General features: G+C 39.9%; 2 protein-coding genes across 2 annotated transcripts; one reads left to right on the top strand and one right to left on the bottom strand.

Annotated features, from left to right (window-relative positions):
- The first annotated feature begins 324 nt into the window (after positions 1-324).
- LOC140947319 (uncharacterized) lies at positions 325-6,864 on the top strand. Its single transcript, XM_073396384.1, has 8 exons — positions 325-399; positions 2,175-2,256; positions 2,733-2,756; positions 3,413-3,622; positions 3,994-4,016; positions 4,632-4,746; positions 5,333-5,347; positions 5,844-6,864. Exons 2-8 carry the CDS (start codon positions 2,202-2,204, stop codon positions 6,377-6,379), a joined length of 978 nt encoding a protein of 325 aa, XP_073252485.1. The 5' UTR covers positions 325-399; positions 2,175-2,201; the 3' UTR covers positions 6,380-6,864.
- A 747-nt stretch (positions 6,865-7,611) lies between these two features.
- On the bottom strand, positions 7,612-16,993 carry LOC140947318 (protocadherin-1-like). Its single transcript, XM_073396383.1, has 2 exons — positions 15,530-16,993; positions 7,612-10,416 (listed from the first exon to the last, which is right to left on the bottom strand). Exons 1-2 carry the CDS (start codon positions 16,538-16,540, stop codon positions 8,437-8,439), a joined length of 2,991 nt encoding a protein of 996 aa, XP_073252484.1. The 5' UTR covers positions 16,541-16,993; the 3' UTR covers positions 7,612-8,436.

Below are 16,993 nucleotides of genomic sequence, written 5' to 3'. Positions count from 1 at the left end.
TATGCCACGATTAAGTTAGTTATTTTCAGCCCTCTTTAATTCAAGTCCGAGCTATAATTAAAATGTTTAAAAAAACTACTATCTCGCCCACAGACAACACCCGGTAACAATTTTAACGTAGAGATCCTTAGCATTGTTCATAATGTTGAAGCGAACCTCGCAAGATAACTTTCACAACTGTGTAAAGTTCATCAAGCTGGTAGTGGCGAAGAAATAAATCAATTAAGGCAAAAAAAACACTCTTGTCCGACGCCTTTTTGATGATGTGAAATTCCTTTGGTCAGCGGTAAATAGTGTGATTCTCTAATTTTCAAGAAATGAGGTAATTGGGGAAATTATTTTTGCACGGAGGAAGAAAGGCAAGAAAATAGGGAAATTTTAAAAGTTGTTCTCTAAAAGGTAAGGTAAATTTTTCCGTGATTCATTTGTGCATGGTTTTTATGGGTTAAGTAAAATTCTTCCTTAAAAACTTCATATTGTGCTATAAAAAACCAAAAAAATAGACAGATATAATAACAATTTGATCAAGTTGCAATGTCTATTTGCGGTTTTATGGCAATTTCAGCTATCACTTATCTCGAGAGAAACGTAAATATCTTAGCATAAGTAGCAGTTACAATAATATAATTTACAACAGAAAATTTTGATGCGATCTTAGTACAAGATATGCGCATGGAACACAAGTTGTCTGGCACAAACATAGTGGTCCGTTATCATTAGCTTCTGTTATAATAGAATTATTCGCTGCATCCAATTTTTGAAGAGTACAACGCGGTTTGGTTTTAAGGTAAAAGATGAAATTACTGAAGATTTTAAGTCCTTCGTCTCAACTGTTTTAGATCCACTCATGTGCAAAATATCAACAACCTGCCATTGATACCAGCGGGTACCCATTCTGATAAGGCGAACTTTCACTTCTGATATAACGAACGAAGAGTTAAACAATCAAGGAAAATATTTAATCACTTTTCTTTGGCGTTCAACTGGACAGCTAAAAGAGAGAATTGTCGATCTGCTTAGGTAGTCATAAAAAAAAAAAAATCTAAATCATAAAAAAAATGAAATCACATTTAATTAAGAAAAAAATTCAGAATAAGACAAATTGGAGCAAGAAGCTGATTAAGAAACAATGGTGCATGATAATGCAATAACGGAATATCTGGATAGTCCGGCGATGCCAGTCGCGAACTGGGCCCTCGTTCTAGCTGACTCTCATCCCTCGCCCCCATAAGAGACGTCCTCGCCTAGTTTTTCACGTCACTATCTCCTAGAGTCCTCCAAGTACTAAATTTCAGTGAATTAATTAGATGTAATATTGGGCTGCTACGGATAAATACAAAGTTCTTTTTAAATTCTAAACAACCGTAAGGACAGTAAGCAGTGTGCCAAATGCGTCATTTTTGTGCAATCCTCGGCTTTAGTCAATCAAACTACGTAGTCCTTCAGTATTAAGCAGTACTCTCTCGTGTGAGGGGTACTAACAACCTCGTTACTAGGGATTTTGCCCACCTACCCCTCCCCTAAGCCAACATTTTGCCCTAAGTGAGAAGAAAGTGTTAACGTATAATGATCCTTTTTCTCTAAGAAAAAAGCCCTGAGGACGAGATCGGGGGACCAGGTACGGCTTATCGCTAACGGACCCTGCATTCTAGTCCCCACTTGGTTATTCCTGGTTTATTTTACCTCTCATGACCCCTTACAGTGACAAGCACATAACAACAGCTGAGAATTTCACAATGGGAATTTTGAATGGTTCTTTCTATACATCTACATGTTAAATTTTTTATGAGGGCCTTCCCCGTCCATTTTCTAGAATACAATCAGTGTTAGCTCAGCCAAGAAGGTAGCGTGATCGAGCGTTTAATTGTAATCTGCGATGCCTTGAGTTCAACCCACGCCCACTAGCCTAACCACTAGCTGGATTTGCTCTCAGTAGTTCCCGAGTGCAACTCCTGGGTCAAATTGGTAAAAAGCCAACTGGTTTGCCTCCTGCCAGCTGGAATTCTTAACCGTTTTGGCCACAATGAAAACTACTGGTTTACCAGTGATTGTGTTACCCCAATTACTTCATTTTTAAGCGTCAAAAAGCTAGTACACAGAGAGTTTGTTTGAGAGATATCGGCATTTTACTTCGGTATATCTTTCTTAATGTTAGCTCCCCTTCTTTTTAACAGATCAACAAGCTGTGGATGAGTTGAATAATGAGGGCATTTGTAGTTTTACTTTTAGCTGGAATTGCTGTATTATGTCAGTCAGGTAACGTCTCTCCTCCTATCCACTATATACATTTAACTTGAAAAAAATTACTTAATTCATTAAATTAGTTCTCTTTTCTTAAACAGAGTGGTAAAATGAATGATTTTTGTCTTAAACGGGGTCAGGGTTTGAAGGGTTCGGCGGCACACCTCTATCCAAACTCCGCCGGGGGACGTTAAGCCCCAACTCAATGAACTCACAACCAAATGCAGATGACTTGTTTGCGCGTGTTTTTTTTTTTTTTTTTTTCGCATGTACAGTATCTGCTATAATATGCCAGAAAGATAACCTTAAATTTTCATGTATATTTTTTAAAATTACAAAGTGATTCTGAGATACTATATATAAAATATGATTTCAATGCTTCCTTTTGGTGGATTATTGAAATAATTAAGAGGTTTCAGGAGCCCATCTGGTAGTTTAACGATTTTCCACTAATATCATTATATGCCTAACAAATATTTTTCCATTCACAGGGTCAATACAAAGAAACAAAAGAGGTAAGCTGGACATCTTCCTGTACGTAATTATGGACAAAACGAATTTCCAATTTCCGTGTTTGTCAGATACTGAAAAACAAGTGATATAAAAGCCAAAGAGGGTTCATTTGAATCAGCTCCGAACTCTATTTTTTTGCCCACAGACTCGAAAGTTAGTGCAATATGACATTTCTTTATCTACAACAGACTCTATTTATACTACTATATTTTATAGCACTAATGCTACTGGGGCCGAGCAAATACCTGAAATAAAAAATTCAAATTGAACTTAACAGGGTTAAGAATCACAACTGGCCGGAGGCAAACCAGCTGGCTATTTACAAGCGTGGTCGAGGATTTGAACTCGAGACTACCGTGAACAAATCCAGCTAGCGGTCAGGGGGGGACTTGAAGTCGGGACCTCTGAATTGTAAGTCCAGCGCTCTAACCACTCAGCCACGCTGCCTCCTTGAAAATGTTCAAATGGTTAAAAAAAATGTATTTTACACCATTGCCTTTTAATTAACAAAATATACTATTCGAGGAAGGAAAACTAAAGAAGCAAAAATGGCTGTTCTGCTGTGGGAACGTACATACTTTTCTTTCTTTCCAATAATTCGTCAGACTTTATAGCGAGGATATAATCAACATAATTAAAAGATTTGCTATTATTCCAGGTTATCTCTCGCGAACTGGATTGTGCGTTAATCCTGCGGAGAACTTTAAAATCAAGGACCCTCGCCTGAACTTCTGGGGCGTGGCTTATGTACTTCCAGATGACGCTAATCCCAAATGCACTGAGTCTGAGTGTTCAGAGGACAGCCACTGTGACGCTGACCGGAAGTGCTGCAAGAACTACTGTGGTGGCATGGTGTGCACACCTACAAGTAGGTAGAACTTGCTACATTTCCAGTACTGTACTGGAAATAGTCCCTTGTATATGAAACGGACCATGCCTAAAATTTTAGAAGCGAAAAATACAGAAGCGCCAAGTACTTATGGTAGTTAATGCCAGTATATAACCCCGAAAGACGCACTGCATGGTTTAAATGCCTTTCGGTCCTAATTGTCTTTACGTTTACCATTACCAGTACCACATCGATTGTTGTGATACATGTGTGAAACAAGTACATTTGCATTTCATGTAAAGCTCTTTTTAGAATAACCAATATAACTTACCTGTTGTCTTGCATTTCAACAGCTTTTTAACCCACAATAACGAAAGATAAATAATTAGATTGCATTTAATTTTTTTCAGTGCGAGATCCAAATCCATGCAAGGTAAGATGAAGCCAACGCACCTTTTAACTGCGCCGTCCCAAAAACCGTTTTCTGGAGAGCAACATTTGTAATTTATTTGATTTAATTACCTTGGGAAAAATCCCATTTTATGCATTACTAACTGCAAAAGGTAACATGAAGGAATTTATATTAGAGTCTAGAGATTGAGTCAAGGTACGGCCATGTACTGGTCACTGGTTGTAGAATGGAACTTAATATATTAATTTACGGCATGAGCACTTGTCCTTAATCTGGAAACATTCTTGTGCCCCGAGCCCGTCTTTTGTCTCGTTAGAAACGAGCCCAGTAGCTCTGGGGACGAGAATATCTTGAAGGTCCAGGCAATGGAAATAGATAATCCTTATCTATAGGGCGTGAAGGCCTGAACTTCTGTGCATTTCATAAATTGAATAGTTCTCAGTGAGCTCAAGAAGAAGTAAGTCATCAATTTTAACAGCATTTGCAATAACACCTTTATAGCAGCTAAATATGCTAGTAACGGCTAATTTTAAGTGATCGTTGTTATTTTTTGCGCTTATAATTGGCAATAGGTCCAGCTTGGTAAATATTAAAACTAGTATAATTTAACGTTTTTTTTTTTAACCTGGACAACAGAAATTCCAGTGCCCCGTTGGTCAAACCTGTAAGATTCAATACGTACCATGTGTGATGCCAAAATGTAAGGATGCTATCGCCGTCAACAGACCGACATGTGTCAAGGACCCAAATGGTACGAAAAAAATTTTAATCTAATAATTGGTGTGGGAGAGGGTAGACAGAGCTTGAGAACAGGTGAGGGGAAGGGAGGGGAGGGAAAGGGAGAGGACAGGAGGGGGGGAGAATCTTCTCTCAGATAACAATGTAAAATTTTGTCTGATCGCCATGGAAATGTTTAGTGTCAGAGTCCCGATGATTGTTCGAGAAGAAATAGGAAGCCGAATATAAAAGCACTAACAGGGAAGGAAAACAGGAAAACTAAGAGTTAACCACGAGGACAAAACTTGATATGGTAAACAGGCAAAGAAAAGGAAAAAAAATAAGTCGGCAATCCTAACAATTAGGTTAAGACCATGGTCACTAATAAGCCGATCATAAATGGAGGAGTGTTTTGAGAAGCGGTAGCTAGCCTACTAAGAATTATAACAACTCCCCATGGGAGATTATAACTAAATGTATCACTTATAGCAAAACGAGAGACGGAAAGCACTCAAGCTGTCACGACGAAAGTTGGATGAATTTAATATTCATTTATGCTATATTTTGTTTCTCTTACACTTACTTTTACCGTTTGGACCTGGATCCGTTTGTTGATGCAGCTGTTCCTCTTCCAGGTAAGTGATTATTTTAATGAAAACTTTCTTAGTCCGCAACTATTTTAAAGCAAGCGGCGCAACCATATGGTCTTCTTCTCGCAGTTTTTATTTTTACGCGCACTCGACGACCTCTTAAGAGAAAGTAGAAAGTTTGTGAACAGGCTAAAGCTGTCCATTTTTTTATTTTTCCCTATAAACTCCATTTCCCATTGCTAATAGCTGGGCTAAAGGGACATTATTTGGCCCCTTATCTATTGTTTACCGAAGATTTTGCGTAACCATTGTCTCCGATTTCTCATGGGACGACTGCAATACCCAGGAGAAATTGAAAACCATGGTTATGCAAAATTTTGGGCGGTAAACAAGGTACATTATGGTCTCGTTGAAAGTTGACACTAGCTTTAAAAACTACATTGGGAAATTCCTTAGTTAGATCACGAATACCTATATTCCTTGTTCAGCCATCATGTGAAGTCAATCAATAAAAATAATTAAATCATATTTTTTCCAACAGCACCTCCAGCAGCACCCCCTGCAGTGCCTCCAGCATCACCCCCTGTGTTACCTCCTGTAGCACCAGGGTACCCCGAACAGTCCAGCTTTGCACCCTCGCTTTACAATCAACAACCACTGGCGTATCAACCGCAGCCGCAGCAATATCCACAGGCTCCCCAGGCGTCTTTCATGCCACAGCAACCCATGGCACCCTTGCCACCCCCAATGGCTCCTATGTCACCTATGAGTGCATATCAAAATGACCAACCTGGTGGTGAAGCCAATGCGCCAGCTGGTTTTACAGGAAATCAACCTGATCTAGAAACTGGTGTTAACGATGCTCCTTTGGCCAAAGCATTACAAAACGAAAATCAGCCGCTGGCCTTTCAGAACGACTCCCCACTTCCCAGTGATCAAAGTAATTTTCTTCCGCCACCGCCAGAGGCAAGGGAACAACAGCAGCCTTTAGTTAATGAGCAAGCAATCGCGCCCCCTGCGGCTAATCCTATGATCGCTCCTCAGCCTCGCTGGGACCGAAGCACCACACTCCAATAAATACGTCATTTAACCCTCTGGATCAGTAACTTCTGTCCAACCCGTTGTAAACGTTCATTAGCAAATTGCTGTAGCAGTTTCTGTCTTAAAGAAACTGGAAAGCTGCTGTTGAGGCCAGGAAAAGACAACTGATTTTCTTAAACCTTTAGGAAATTACATAAAATACCTTTCCTGTTTTATATCGGTAGAATAGAATTGAAAAATAATCAACGAATGGCTTGTCAAACTTGAACTAGGCAGTCAAGCCAGACCCAAACTTGAGATACGATAACGAGAGCCGATTAGAGACATCTCCGGAATAAAGACATCGGTGGAAGCGAATGTTCGAAATGCAAGATTCAGTGCATGTGTATATAATCCATAGGAGAGACGAGTTAATTACTAAACAAACTTGTGTAGTCTTCATGTACAGAAAACAGCACATAGCCAAGACAATGTGATAGCGACTTATTGAAAAAGACAATAAACCAAATTTATTTGCACTTTTCTTTCCATTCACTGTCTAAGGTCCGCCCGAACTCGGAGACCGTTCCCCTCATACTCGTTGCTGCGCGCGCGCATTCACGTTCGGAAATTAGCGGTAGGTCTACAGATCGTTTTCAAAACTGGATCAAACTGAGCTGACGTCACTGACGGATTGCCACTGGCCAAGCTTACGGTATGTAATTGATGCGTATTGCATAACAAATGTTGCACTGAAATCATAGCCTTCACTAAAGAGAATCACAGAATTGTTTTGCTGACGGCCTTTATTGTTTCTAGTGTCACTCCGGTTTTGTTGTAACGAAACTACACGACCAAAATAAATGACGGGCACTGGGGCAGGAATCAATCTATGCGTTCTTGCATGGGTGCCAGCCTGGGAACGAGACACACTTGGCAAGGTTAAAAAAGGACATCTCCAAGTTACCCTAAACCTCTGTTTCAAATTGAGGCTAAGTGCGAAGCTATTGATATGAAAATGATTTTTATTCTCATGCAAATAAAAATTATTTTCACACAAGAAAGGTTTCGCACTTGGCTTTCTTTTTCTTTTTCCTGGAGCTCGGAAAAGGCCAATTCAAGTTTCTTAACCAGAGCATCGAGCAGCATTGAACAGCATCCACGGGTTCGAAAACTAATACCCAGTCTCTTTTCTCTTTCTCTCTCCTTCGGCTTGCAACGAGATAAAGAGATATGTCCGCATCGTCCGCGACGATTTGAAATTAGTGAAAGGTAAAAACTAAAACTGGTTGAGAATAACAAATGTTTCATTTTGCCTTTTTATTTCACTGGTTAAACTTACTGACTACAATATCAAACTTTTTCATTCGTATATTGGTCGTGAATTACTTACAAAATATTAACATTCTACTTAACGCTTTCCCGAGACAAGAAAACTCAGAAAACTTGATATAACATATTTGATATAGCAGTATAAATCTAGTACAATTCCAAATCAGCTATTTTTCCTTTTGACCTAAATGTTTGTTTCGGCGTTTGCCTCTGGCAACTGAGGTGAATAGCTTTTCAAGTTCATGCTGGCTCACCTACCTAAATTTCTCAAAACAAGTAAACGTTCGCAAAGACTTCTGGGATTGTTACGGAGGACAGGAAAACAAATTGGCCAATAGATGACCAGCGCGTCCCTAGTAACCATCCCAGAAGACTTTGCGAATGCTCGGTCCAGTTTCCTCTCGTTTTTAAAGTAATCGAAAGTTGGGTGAATGTAAACAGTAACGGACGTATATATACAATATTTCAAGAAAGAACGCGATGATCGATAGGGGTGAAATAATGTAGACGTTCCAAACTAGCGCGTCGTCCAAAGCTCAGGATACTGCTTTTTAATTTATGTGTGTGTTTGTACCCTGGCGTGGCAGGCGTTTAAAAGGGAAGGATAAGGGGATTACGAACGCGCAAGAAGTGTGAGCGCGAAAGGCGCGCGTGGGGGAGGAATAGGACTGCGTACCTCTACTCCCTTCTGCCTCGCGCACGGTCTCTCGACCAAATTCCCTTCCCCTTCCCTTTTGAATGCCTGCCACGCAGGCTAATGTGTGCGCTAAGGATACATGTATCTAGAGATCCGTAGTGGAATGCGTGATTCCTGAAATGGTCACGAATTCTGGTCGCCTTTGAACTTCTTCGTAAGGGGGAGGGGATGGGGGAAGAGCAGGACCACGAGCCCTGTAAGGCGCAGGGGCGTTATATCGCACGTGAGGGTGTGACCAATTCTCCTTCTTCTTGGATGGTGGACTGTGAGTGCAATATGGACTTGAGCGAGAGCTCCCACCACGTCCACTGTCTAGTTCATCGTCACTGCTACCATACTCTATCATTTCCTGTTCAACCGGGTAGTACATATCCGGTTTGACCGGTCCGGTGGGAGACCCTGTCCCTGCGGCTTGATACGGCATTGAGTGCATCTTTTTAATAGGGTAGGGTGAGACGTTGACTGTTTTTTGTCGTGTACTAGGTGACTGGCGCTGTTTAGCGGTAGCTTGGTGGAACATTTTCTTGGACGCCATGAGCGCGTCCTCGCGACTGATATCTGGTTCATGATAGCTCCCGCGATTACCCACTTCATCCGGTTTCTTTTCTCCTTTGCGCCTGTGCCTAATGCAGAATACCGCTGTCAGAAAAATAGTCAATAACAAGACGCCCGCAGCAACCGCGATAATAATGATCATTTTCGTATCCTCGAAGAAGCCGCCCTTCCTGCTATCTACTACCCCCACATTTTTTGTCGTTGGGGGTGAGGAGGGAGGGGCAGGTGTTATGGACTTGACGGAGATGCTCAAGCGGAGAAAACTTTCTTCTTCAATGACACCAGAATCCGAAGCTTTGATCGTCAGTTTATACAATGCCTTATTCAGTTGTTTTCGAAGCGTGATTCTCCCGTTTCGCGTGTTTATGCGAAACACTTGATTGTCATTCCCACCGACAATGGAGTATTGCACTTGCCCGTTTGACCCAGAATCTTCGTCCACAGCCTGTACTTTCAAAATTGTTTCTCCGATAAAAACCGGTTTTGTAAGTGTTATGTTATCGTGGTCCCTTAAACCTATGAACACTGGAGTGTTATCATTCTCATCCACAATCTTTATGTTCACCGCGAGTTTCATTTCCGCGCTTCCATCTGATAAAACAGCTGTTAGCAAGTATGAGGACACATCTTCTCGGTCAAGTAGCCTCTTTGTAGTGAGGACGCCTGTTTTTTCATCAATGGCGAACTCTTGATTACCGTCCGAGAGCAATCTTATCTGAAGTGGCCTCTCCGGTATAACATTGGAAAAACGGATTTTTCCAACTTCAGTCCCTTCAGGTTCATTCTCTGTTACACTGAAGTTGAACAAATGTTTAGAACACCGAACGGAAATATTAAGTGTTGTTTTCCCATGAAAAGGCACGCGGCCTTTATCCTTCACGTCAATTTGGAGACGAAAGGATGGAGTAAAAGCACACCACAACTCCGACACAACGCGCACTTGACCAGTTGTGGGATCAATCGAAAACCACTTGCTCTTATCCTCTTCAGTTCCGTTAAGTTTCCCGATGCTTAAACTCTCTATGTTGTATGTCAACTCTGCGTTTCTCCCCTGATCTTCGTCAGTTGCCGTTACCATGGTGACCACTTCACTAACTGTGACGTCATCACGGACTTCTAACTTATATACGTCCTGAGAGAATACAGGAGCATTTCTGTTACTGTCCGCCAACTTAACCACAAACACACGACTGTTCCGCCGTGACGTCGGGACACCTTGATCCTCAGCGACAATTTTTATCTTGTATTGCTTGTGGCGGTCGAGGCTCAAAGGATTCTTTACTTCAAGTATGTATGACCCAGGGAACATTTCCGCTAGGTCGAAATCCTGCTTGTGGTGCTGTAGCGTGACCGTCACGCGACCGTTTTGGCCACTGTCCCTGTCATTTACTGTCACCATAGCAAGACCAGTTTTTGGTAGGGTGTCCTCTGGAAGCCGTCCTTTTCCGTCAAATACCCTTGAGATGTTGGCCACGGTTATTTCTGGCGTGTTATCGTTTTCGTCAAGCACCTAGAAGAGTGTCAAAGAACTAACTTGTTAGTAAAAGAAGTTTTTGAAGGCGCTTCGTCGAATTGTCTGGGCAAACACGAAGACCAACATAGTAACTTGGGACAATTTATGTACAGCAATCCCTCCCCTAAATATTTTCACGTGTACCCGCAATTTATGCACTATCAACGAATCAAGGCCTTCGTTGTTTGAGCCTACGTGTTTGAGTTGAGAGTTAAAAATGCATGGCAAACTTCTAACGCTCATCTCCTTCGGTCTCCAGTGCTTTTTGGGAGGAATATGGGATGGACAAAGCAATGTCGAGTTTGGAGTCCTTTAGTTTTTCAAAGTGTTACTGGATAAAATAGACCAGTGCTGTTCCACCTTTACGATAATGGTATGGCACTGTCTACTCATGCCACTATTCACCAATAGCAAGTCACATGCTAATAAGTGCATACTTTGTTCACTACCTGGCTACACAGAACACCCGGAATCATTAAGTTCTCAGAAACCTCTATTTTCATTGGCTTCTGAAAACACACCCACACAGCACTGTTTGTACGGATAGGAACATTATTTGGGTCATTCACTTTTAGCGTCATTAGCCAATAGAACAAGGTATATTCTAAGAGCTTCCTCGCGCCCTTACTTGACTGGATGCAGGTTGAACTACCGTATTGCATCATCGGAATGCTTGGGGAGGCACTGCTTACTCTCAAAGTTGCGAGAGAAAGAGCTAAATCAAACTTCCACCCAGCACTCAAAATGACCACCAGAAGATTCTAAATAACACCAATTTTCGTGCACTACTGTTTCTACAACATCAATTACTTTATGTTTACAAATAATTTATTTCTATCTTTCACGATTGTAAAGCAACTCAAGTTTATTGGAATCAGCCGAAAACGAGGTCGTTAACAGTTTTGATTACACTATCACTAACTCCTGGTTTGATTTTAAGAGCAAACTAAGAGAACAATATTTGTCATTTTCTGGCCAGCTTAAAAATTCGACTACGTGCTTGAGACTAAAACGCTCAAATTAAATACAAACATATCATAGTCATTTCTTCACAACAAAGATGGAAAACTGTTACCGAAGCGACTAGAAAGTTGTGCTTATCAATTGAAGCTCAGGGACCCGTTTCTCGAAAGTCCCGATAATTAACGGGCCCGGTAAGCTGTCTCCGTTTACATTAAAGATCGAGGTTTCAATAGTTTTGCATCTAGCATGATAAAACTATCAGTTGGTGAAACAAAATGGAGTAGTTTGCTAGCCAGGACCCGCGCTCTTATTCTTTATATTTCGATCTGAATATTTGATTTCGGGCCCGAAAAGTTACCGGGACTTTCGAGAAACGGGCCCCAGATTCGGTCTTAACTCTCAACGTATTAGAAACAATGCTCACTGTTGTTCCTATTGCTCTCGTTAGAAAACTCATTGATTTTTCACTCCAGACAAAACCGTGGAATCCAAAACATATCAAAGCTATTTTTATGCAGATTTAATAATAATCGCATCATACTTTTTTTGGGCGTCAAGTGTGGGCTTCGTGGGTGAACGTGCACCTAACATCGAGAGGAAAATTCTGGTAAAACGGAGTACATGTTGATAAATATCAACAATTTCCGTAAATTAGACAAGTTTTGGTTGATGTTTCATTACTTTCTATACTTTTGCTTTCATTAGAAGTCATTCAGATGAACAAATCAAAACGTTATGCAATTACTCAGGCGCGATTCCGATGACTTATCACTTGGCTCTCGCCGGTTCATGGTCACATATCACTTTAAAACCACGCTAAAGACGTATTCCTATCAGCAGGATTCACCTCAACAACTTACAAATAGCTTCTAAACAAATGAAACAACAAAAAGCGAAAGAATCGCTTGATATAAACAACTTTGTGTTCATTCTCAATGACACCACACCAGTTTGTTTTAAATAAATCGGCGTAACGAGTTCATGACGAAAAAGAAAGCCAAAAACGCGAACTTCCTGCATAACATGCCAATATTAGATCTTCATTTTTTGTTTTCCAGCCAATTCAAGAAAAACCATGAAGCCTCCATTTAAGGCGCGATTTTGTCCGGAAAAAATAAAATCATTAAGATGCAAAATTTTTCAATTGCACTACAAACTTCGGATGTTTTGCTAGCGTTCGCATAACCAAATAGGGAAAATGCAAAGCAACTAAAAGCGAACAAAACCCAATAACGTCTTTCGTGTGTTACTCACGGCTTGTGTATCAAAAATGTGTATCTTCTTTTAGTATATACTAAAACAGTGGATAGTGTTTTTCGAGCGCTCTGATTGGCTACCCAATCAGTGAATATCCTGCACTATTCACTGATTCACCTCCAGTTCCTCCGAGCGAGCAACGCCAAACTCGCGTAAGTTGCGAGCAAAATGCCTTCCCGGTTTTCTGCCGTAAACAAACAAACAAATTTCACAACTAATCAAGCAAGCTGTTCCTGAAATACACGAAGAAGGTGACGAAGTTCGGATTGGAAGTTTTAACAGGTAAAGCTTTGTCTTTTTGACACTAATTTATCGATAAAACTGGTGAAAAAGTTTTTGTTTACAAATGCAAATTAAGTTTAAGTCTTGCTTACTTTATTTAGTTGAGTTGTTCATAAATAAGCTTCATTGATTCATAAATAAGCTTCATTGATTTTAAATACAGAAAGAATTCACAACTCCTTTTGAAGAAATTTCCCCGCAAGAGCTAAACAAATGCCTTGAAAAGTTTTAATTGTCCGCAAGAATAAAGCGACGGCCGCAGCCGCCCGGTCATTACGCGCCAAAATTGTAATCGTTGGCAACAGTATTTGAGTTAAAAATCATCATTTTTGTGCTCAATGATCTCACTGTTTTAGTATATACTAAAACAATTATTCACCTCAGTGTCGGTGGCTAGTCGTGGATATTTACCTCACTGCTTCGCAGTTCGGTAAATATCCAGGACTAGCCACCTCCACTTCGGTGAATAATTGTTATTTATCTTGACTAGAGGTAAAAATAATTAACGCTGTTCATGATGGTGAAATCCTCTTTCTTTCTTTCTTTTTTTCATCTTTCCTTCCGAACATTTTATACCTCAGGTTTTTTATCATTTCAAAAAAAACCTGGTGACCTTGGAATATTTAATTAGAATAGGCTCTGTTTAGTTTCTTAAACGGGATATTTTATTCACTAAAAGCTGCTAATAACCCTAAGCTTTTAAAGTGGAAATCTGGTTTAAGTGAGATTAAAACAAAGTATATTTACTATTCTGGAATGAAATTGAATTACCCCACAAGGTTGACTTCACCGAGGAACAAGAAAATGGCTGTTGAGGAGAACAGGATAAATGAAACAGAACCCAACTTTCAGGATCCACGCTGGAGACAATTTAAATATTTTACTTTCTTAGTGATGAATGTAAACAAACATTTCAGGTCGCACAGATTTCAAGGGTTCTCTATGAATAGATGAAATAGCACACCGAAACAGTAAAATTAGCAAACATAATTGAAACATATCCGGCTGCAAGAGCGGATTTTTTAATTACACCAAAACTCATGGAAATATGAAGTTTATTAATTTCTGTTAGCACGGATGTTTTTAATTTTCAGTGATTTAGACGCTAATAAAAAATCATAGCTGGAATGCTTGGAAGAGGACCACACACGTGAATCTTGAGCAAAGCTTTGAGAGATAAAAAGACAGCTGTCTCAGAAGATGGGTTAATTTGCTAGCTAAAGTCATACACCTTCGAGATAAACACGGTCCGATTTCAGAGGCTTTTAACACGAGAAAACACTGAACAAACGTTTTATAATGACTTGCGGAGGCAAGTTGAAAGTATTTACATTCGTGAAAATCATATGCAAATACGATTAGTCTGTTTCAATGGGCCTTTTTAAAGTCAATGTAAATCTTAAGAGCGGTGTCATTTAGGATTAGACCGCTGTGGAAAAGCCTTCGAAACAATAGTGACAAACACAAAGAAGATAGGAAATACAGATAGACCGCCGGTGTTAAATCATAAATAGGCACGTTGCAAGCAAGTATAGTGAAACATGTGAACTTTTCATTTCTGATTCATAGCAATATATAATGAAAAGTCTTTCAGTAAAGCTTAATCTAAAAGATGATGGAAAGCTATTGTGTATCTTTGAAAGTGATACGCTGTTTGACAAAGAAAATTTAGGATTTTAATCACAAAGGCAGGTCACCAAAAGAGACTGTATTGTGTCTAATAAACCACTATCATTGGACTCACAGCGGGGAAGTTTAAGGATTCGCATGATAAGAGTTAATCAACGACTGATGTTTATCTCTTTCGTTTACAAACACAATCTATCTACACTGTATTTACTGAATCAAAAGTGAACTTAAAATGTAACACAGCAAGCTTCAACAACCTGCTGGAGAACAGACTCTCGCTACTATTTAAGTCTCGATCAAAACAAAAACCATCAAAAATTACTGCCTCAATATCTCATAAAGCGATCTATAATCTAAATTTAATTTCTTATAACTTTAAAAGCAATAATTCTTGCTGAGTCGAGTAGGAGGCTAAGTGAAGTAATATAACAACATAACGCGAGACCCTTGCTTGCGATTCAAAGAGAATTCTTCAGAATCAACTGTTCATTTTCGCGTATCTCAGTTTTAGGCAACGTTTTAACAAAGGGTCTTTGTTTAAATTAGCAGGCTTCCAGCAATTAAAGATTAAGAAATAAAAGATGCTCTAACGTTTTAGTTCTTAAACCGAGGCAAAGAAACGAGGTTTCAATTCGTTTAGGGCAAGCGGGGTAATCATAAAACAATTTCATGTCTGGTTCTCCTTTCAACAGTCTTTTTTGTTCGTCTGTCAACTGCTGTTATCATAACATGTAAATCTCTTTGTAAATTTCAACATAAGCGTACCAAGACTAAAAAGTCAACCATTTACGGACAATAGAGATGAAAGGCAACATAATGATGTATAGTTATAAAATTAAGAGACTGTTTGGCCTAAAAATAAAATCGCGACAAATTGCAAAACAATGAGCCTTCCTATTCCTCGAACATGGCATTTGTTCACAAAATTGGACTCTGAGTCCTCTAACTCTATTAAAGCAAGTAAACATTTTACACTAACCTGGATTCTAACAGCAGCACTTGAAGGGATTGAGTCTGGACCTTTGTCTCTTGCTGTAACTTCCAACTGGTAAACCTTAGAGAGCTCGTAATCCAAAACAGCGTTAGTTCGCAACTCGCCAGTTTGCGCGTCCAACGTGAAGAGGTTTTCATATTGTGGTGGAGATTTTAAAGAAAAGACGATTTCGGCATTCGTACCCAAGTCCTTATCAGAAGCATTAACTTGAAGCACAAATGTCCCATTAGGTGAATTTTCTCTTATTTCACCGGTGAAGAGATCCTTGCTAAATTTTGGGATGTGATCATTTGAGTCAAGAACAGTTATGTCGAGACCTTTGGTCGCAAATCTAGACGGGTTACCTGCATCTCTGGCTTCTATCACCAAATAATAGCTGTCGTTGTTTTCGCGGTCTAGCTTTTTCGCCACCACAAGTTTGACTTTCGTGAGTTCCGAAGTAGGACGAGAAACTCTTAGCTTAAAATCACCCCGCTCGTTTCCACTGATGATTTTGTAACTTTGAACTGTGTTGCTGCCGATGTCTTTGTCTTCGGCAACCGTTACTTCCAGCTCAGCGCCCAACGGAGCAGATTCCAAGATTTCAATGTTCTGAACTGTTTCCTGAAAATATGGACTGTTATCATTAATATCCAAAACTTTAATCGCTATCGGCATATTCACGATTCCAAAACCTTTGGATACTCGCACTTGAGTTTGAAAAGTATCGTCGACAAGTGATAAGTCTTCCCTATCCAACTTAGTTTTGGTGCGAATTATTCCTGTACTTGCGTTTATTCTGAATGCTACTTGATTCACAAGGAACTGAAACCTGAGAATAAACTGTTTAAAATTCTCATTCGCGTTCAGTGCCTTAACTGTTGTACTGTTTGAAATATCTCCCACAAATGTTCCTGGTTCGAGTTCCTCGAAAACTTCAAATGTTACAGAGTCCGAAGCTTCACAAGAGAAGAGTAGTGAAAATAAGATTAAACTCCTCCATAGTGTTCGCGCCATGATGTTCCGTTCCACAAAAAGTAAACTTCAACTTGAGCACGCTGATTTTAAATAAGACTGTCTGATGTCGCCGACTGTGAGAAAATGTTGAGTAATCCTCGCGTCTTCATGAAAAATGTAAACTATGCACGGTTTAATTGTGATGTTCCCTCGAACACAAAGCATAGGAAAATGCGCGACGTACTGGCTAGCGGAATATTTCAAGGAGTTAACGTTTACACATGAGTGCGCACGCCCCCTTCGGTGGATATTTCCTTTTTTTGCTGTTGGGTTATTCTTTGATCTCTTATCTGCACGCCAAATCCTTAAAACTTCTGTCAGCAGGCCGGCTGTTCTAGGATCTGTATCTCTCTGAGGTCACTTTCAGGAACATACAATTTTCCGTTTCTTTCACGACTCATTGAAAAGGTGTTGACTTGTTCATCATGTTTAAATTCCCCTGGGGGAATTTTA

This window comes from Porites lutea, chromosome 9 (assembly GCF_958299795.1).
Source record: "Porites lutea chromosome 9, jaPorLute2.1, whole genome shotgun sequence".
Lineage (NCBI taxonomy): Eukaryota > Metazoa > Cnidaria > Anthozoa > Scleractinia > Poritidae > Porites > Porites lutea.
This window is presented reverse-complemented; position numbering and strand designations above follow the sequence as displayed.

Bases quoted from the DNA above. Each gene is read 5' to 3' on its own strand.
- LOC140947319 (XM_073396384.1), top strand. From the start codon at position 2,202: ATGAGGGCATTTGTAGTTTTACTTTTAGCTGGAATTGCTGTATTATGT. The intron at 3,623-3,993 runs GTAGGTAGAACT...AATTTTTTTCAG, and splicing joins CATGGTGTGCACACCTACAA to TGCGAGATCCAAATCCATGC. The intron at 4,017-4,631 runs GTAAGATGAAGC...CCTGGACAACAG, and splicing joins GAGATCCAAATCCATGCAAG to AAATTCCAGTGCCCCGTTGG.
- LOC140947318 (XM_073396383.1), bottom strand. From the start codon at position 16,540: ATGGCGCGAACACTATGGAGGAGTTTAATCTTATTTTCACTACTCTTC. The intron at 10,417-15,529 runs GTTAGTGTAAAA...ACACTCTTCTAG, and splicing joins GTGCTGCTGTTAGAATCCAG to GTGCTTGACGAAAACGATAA.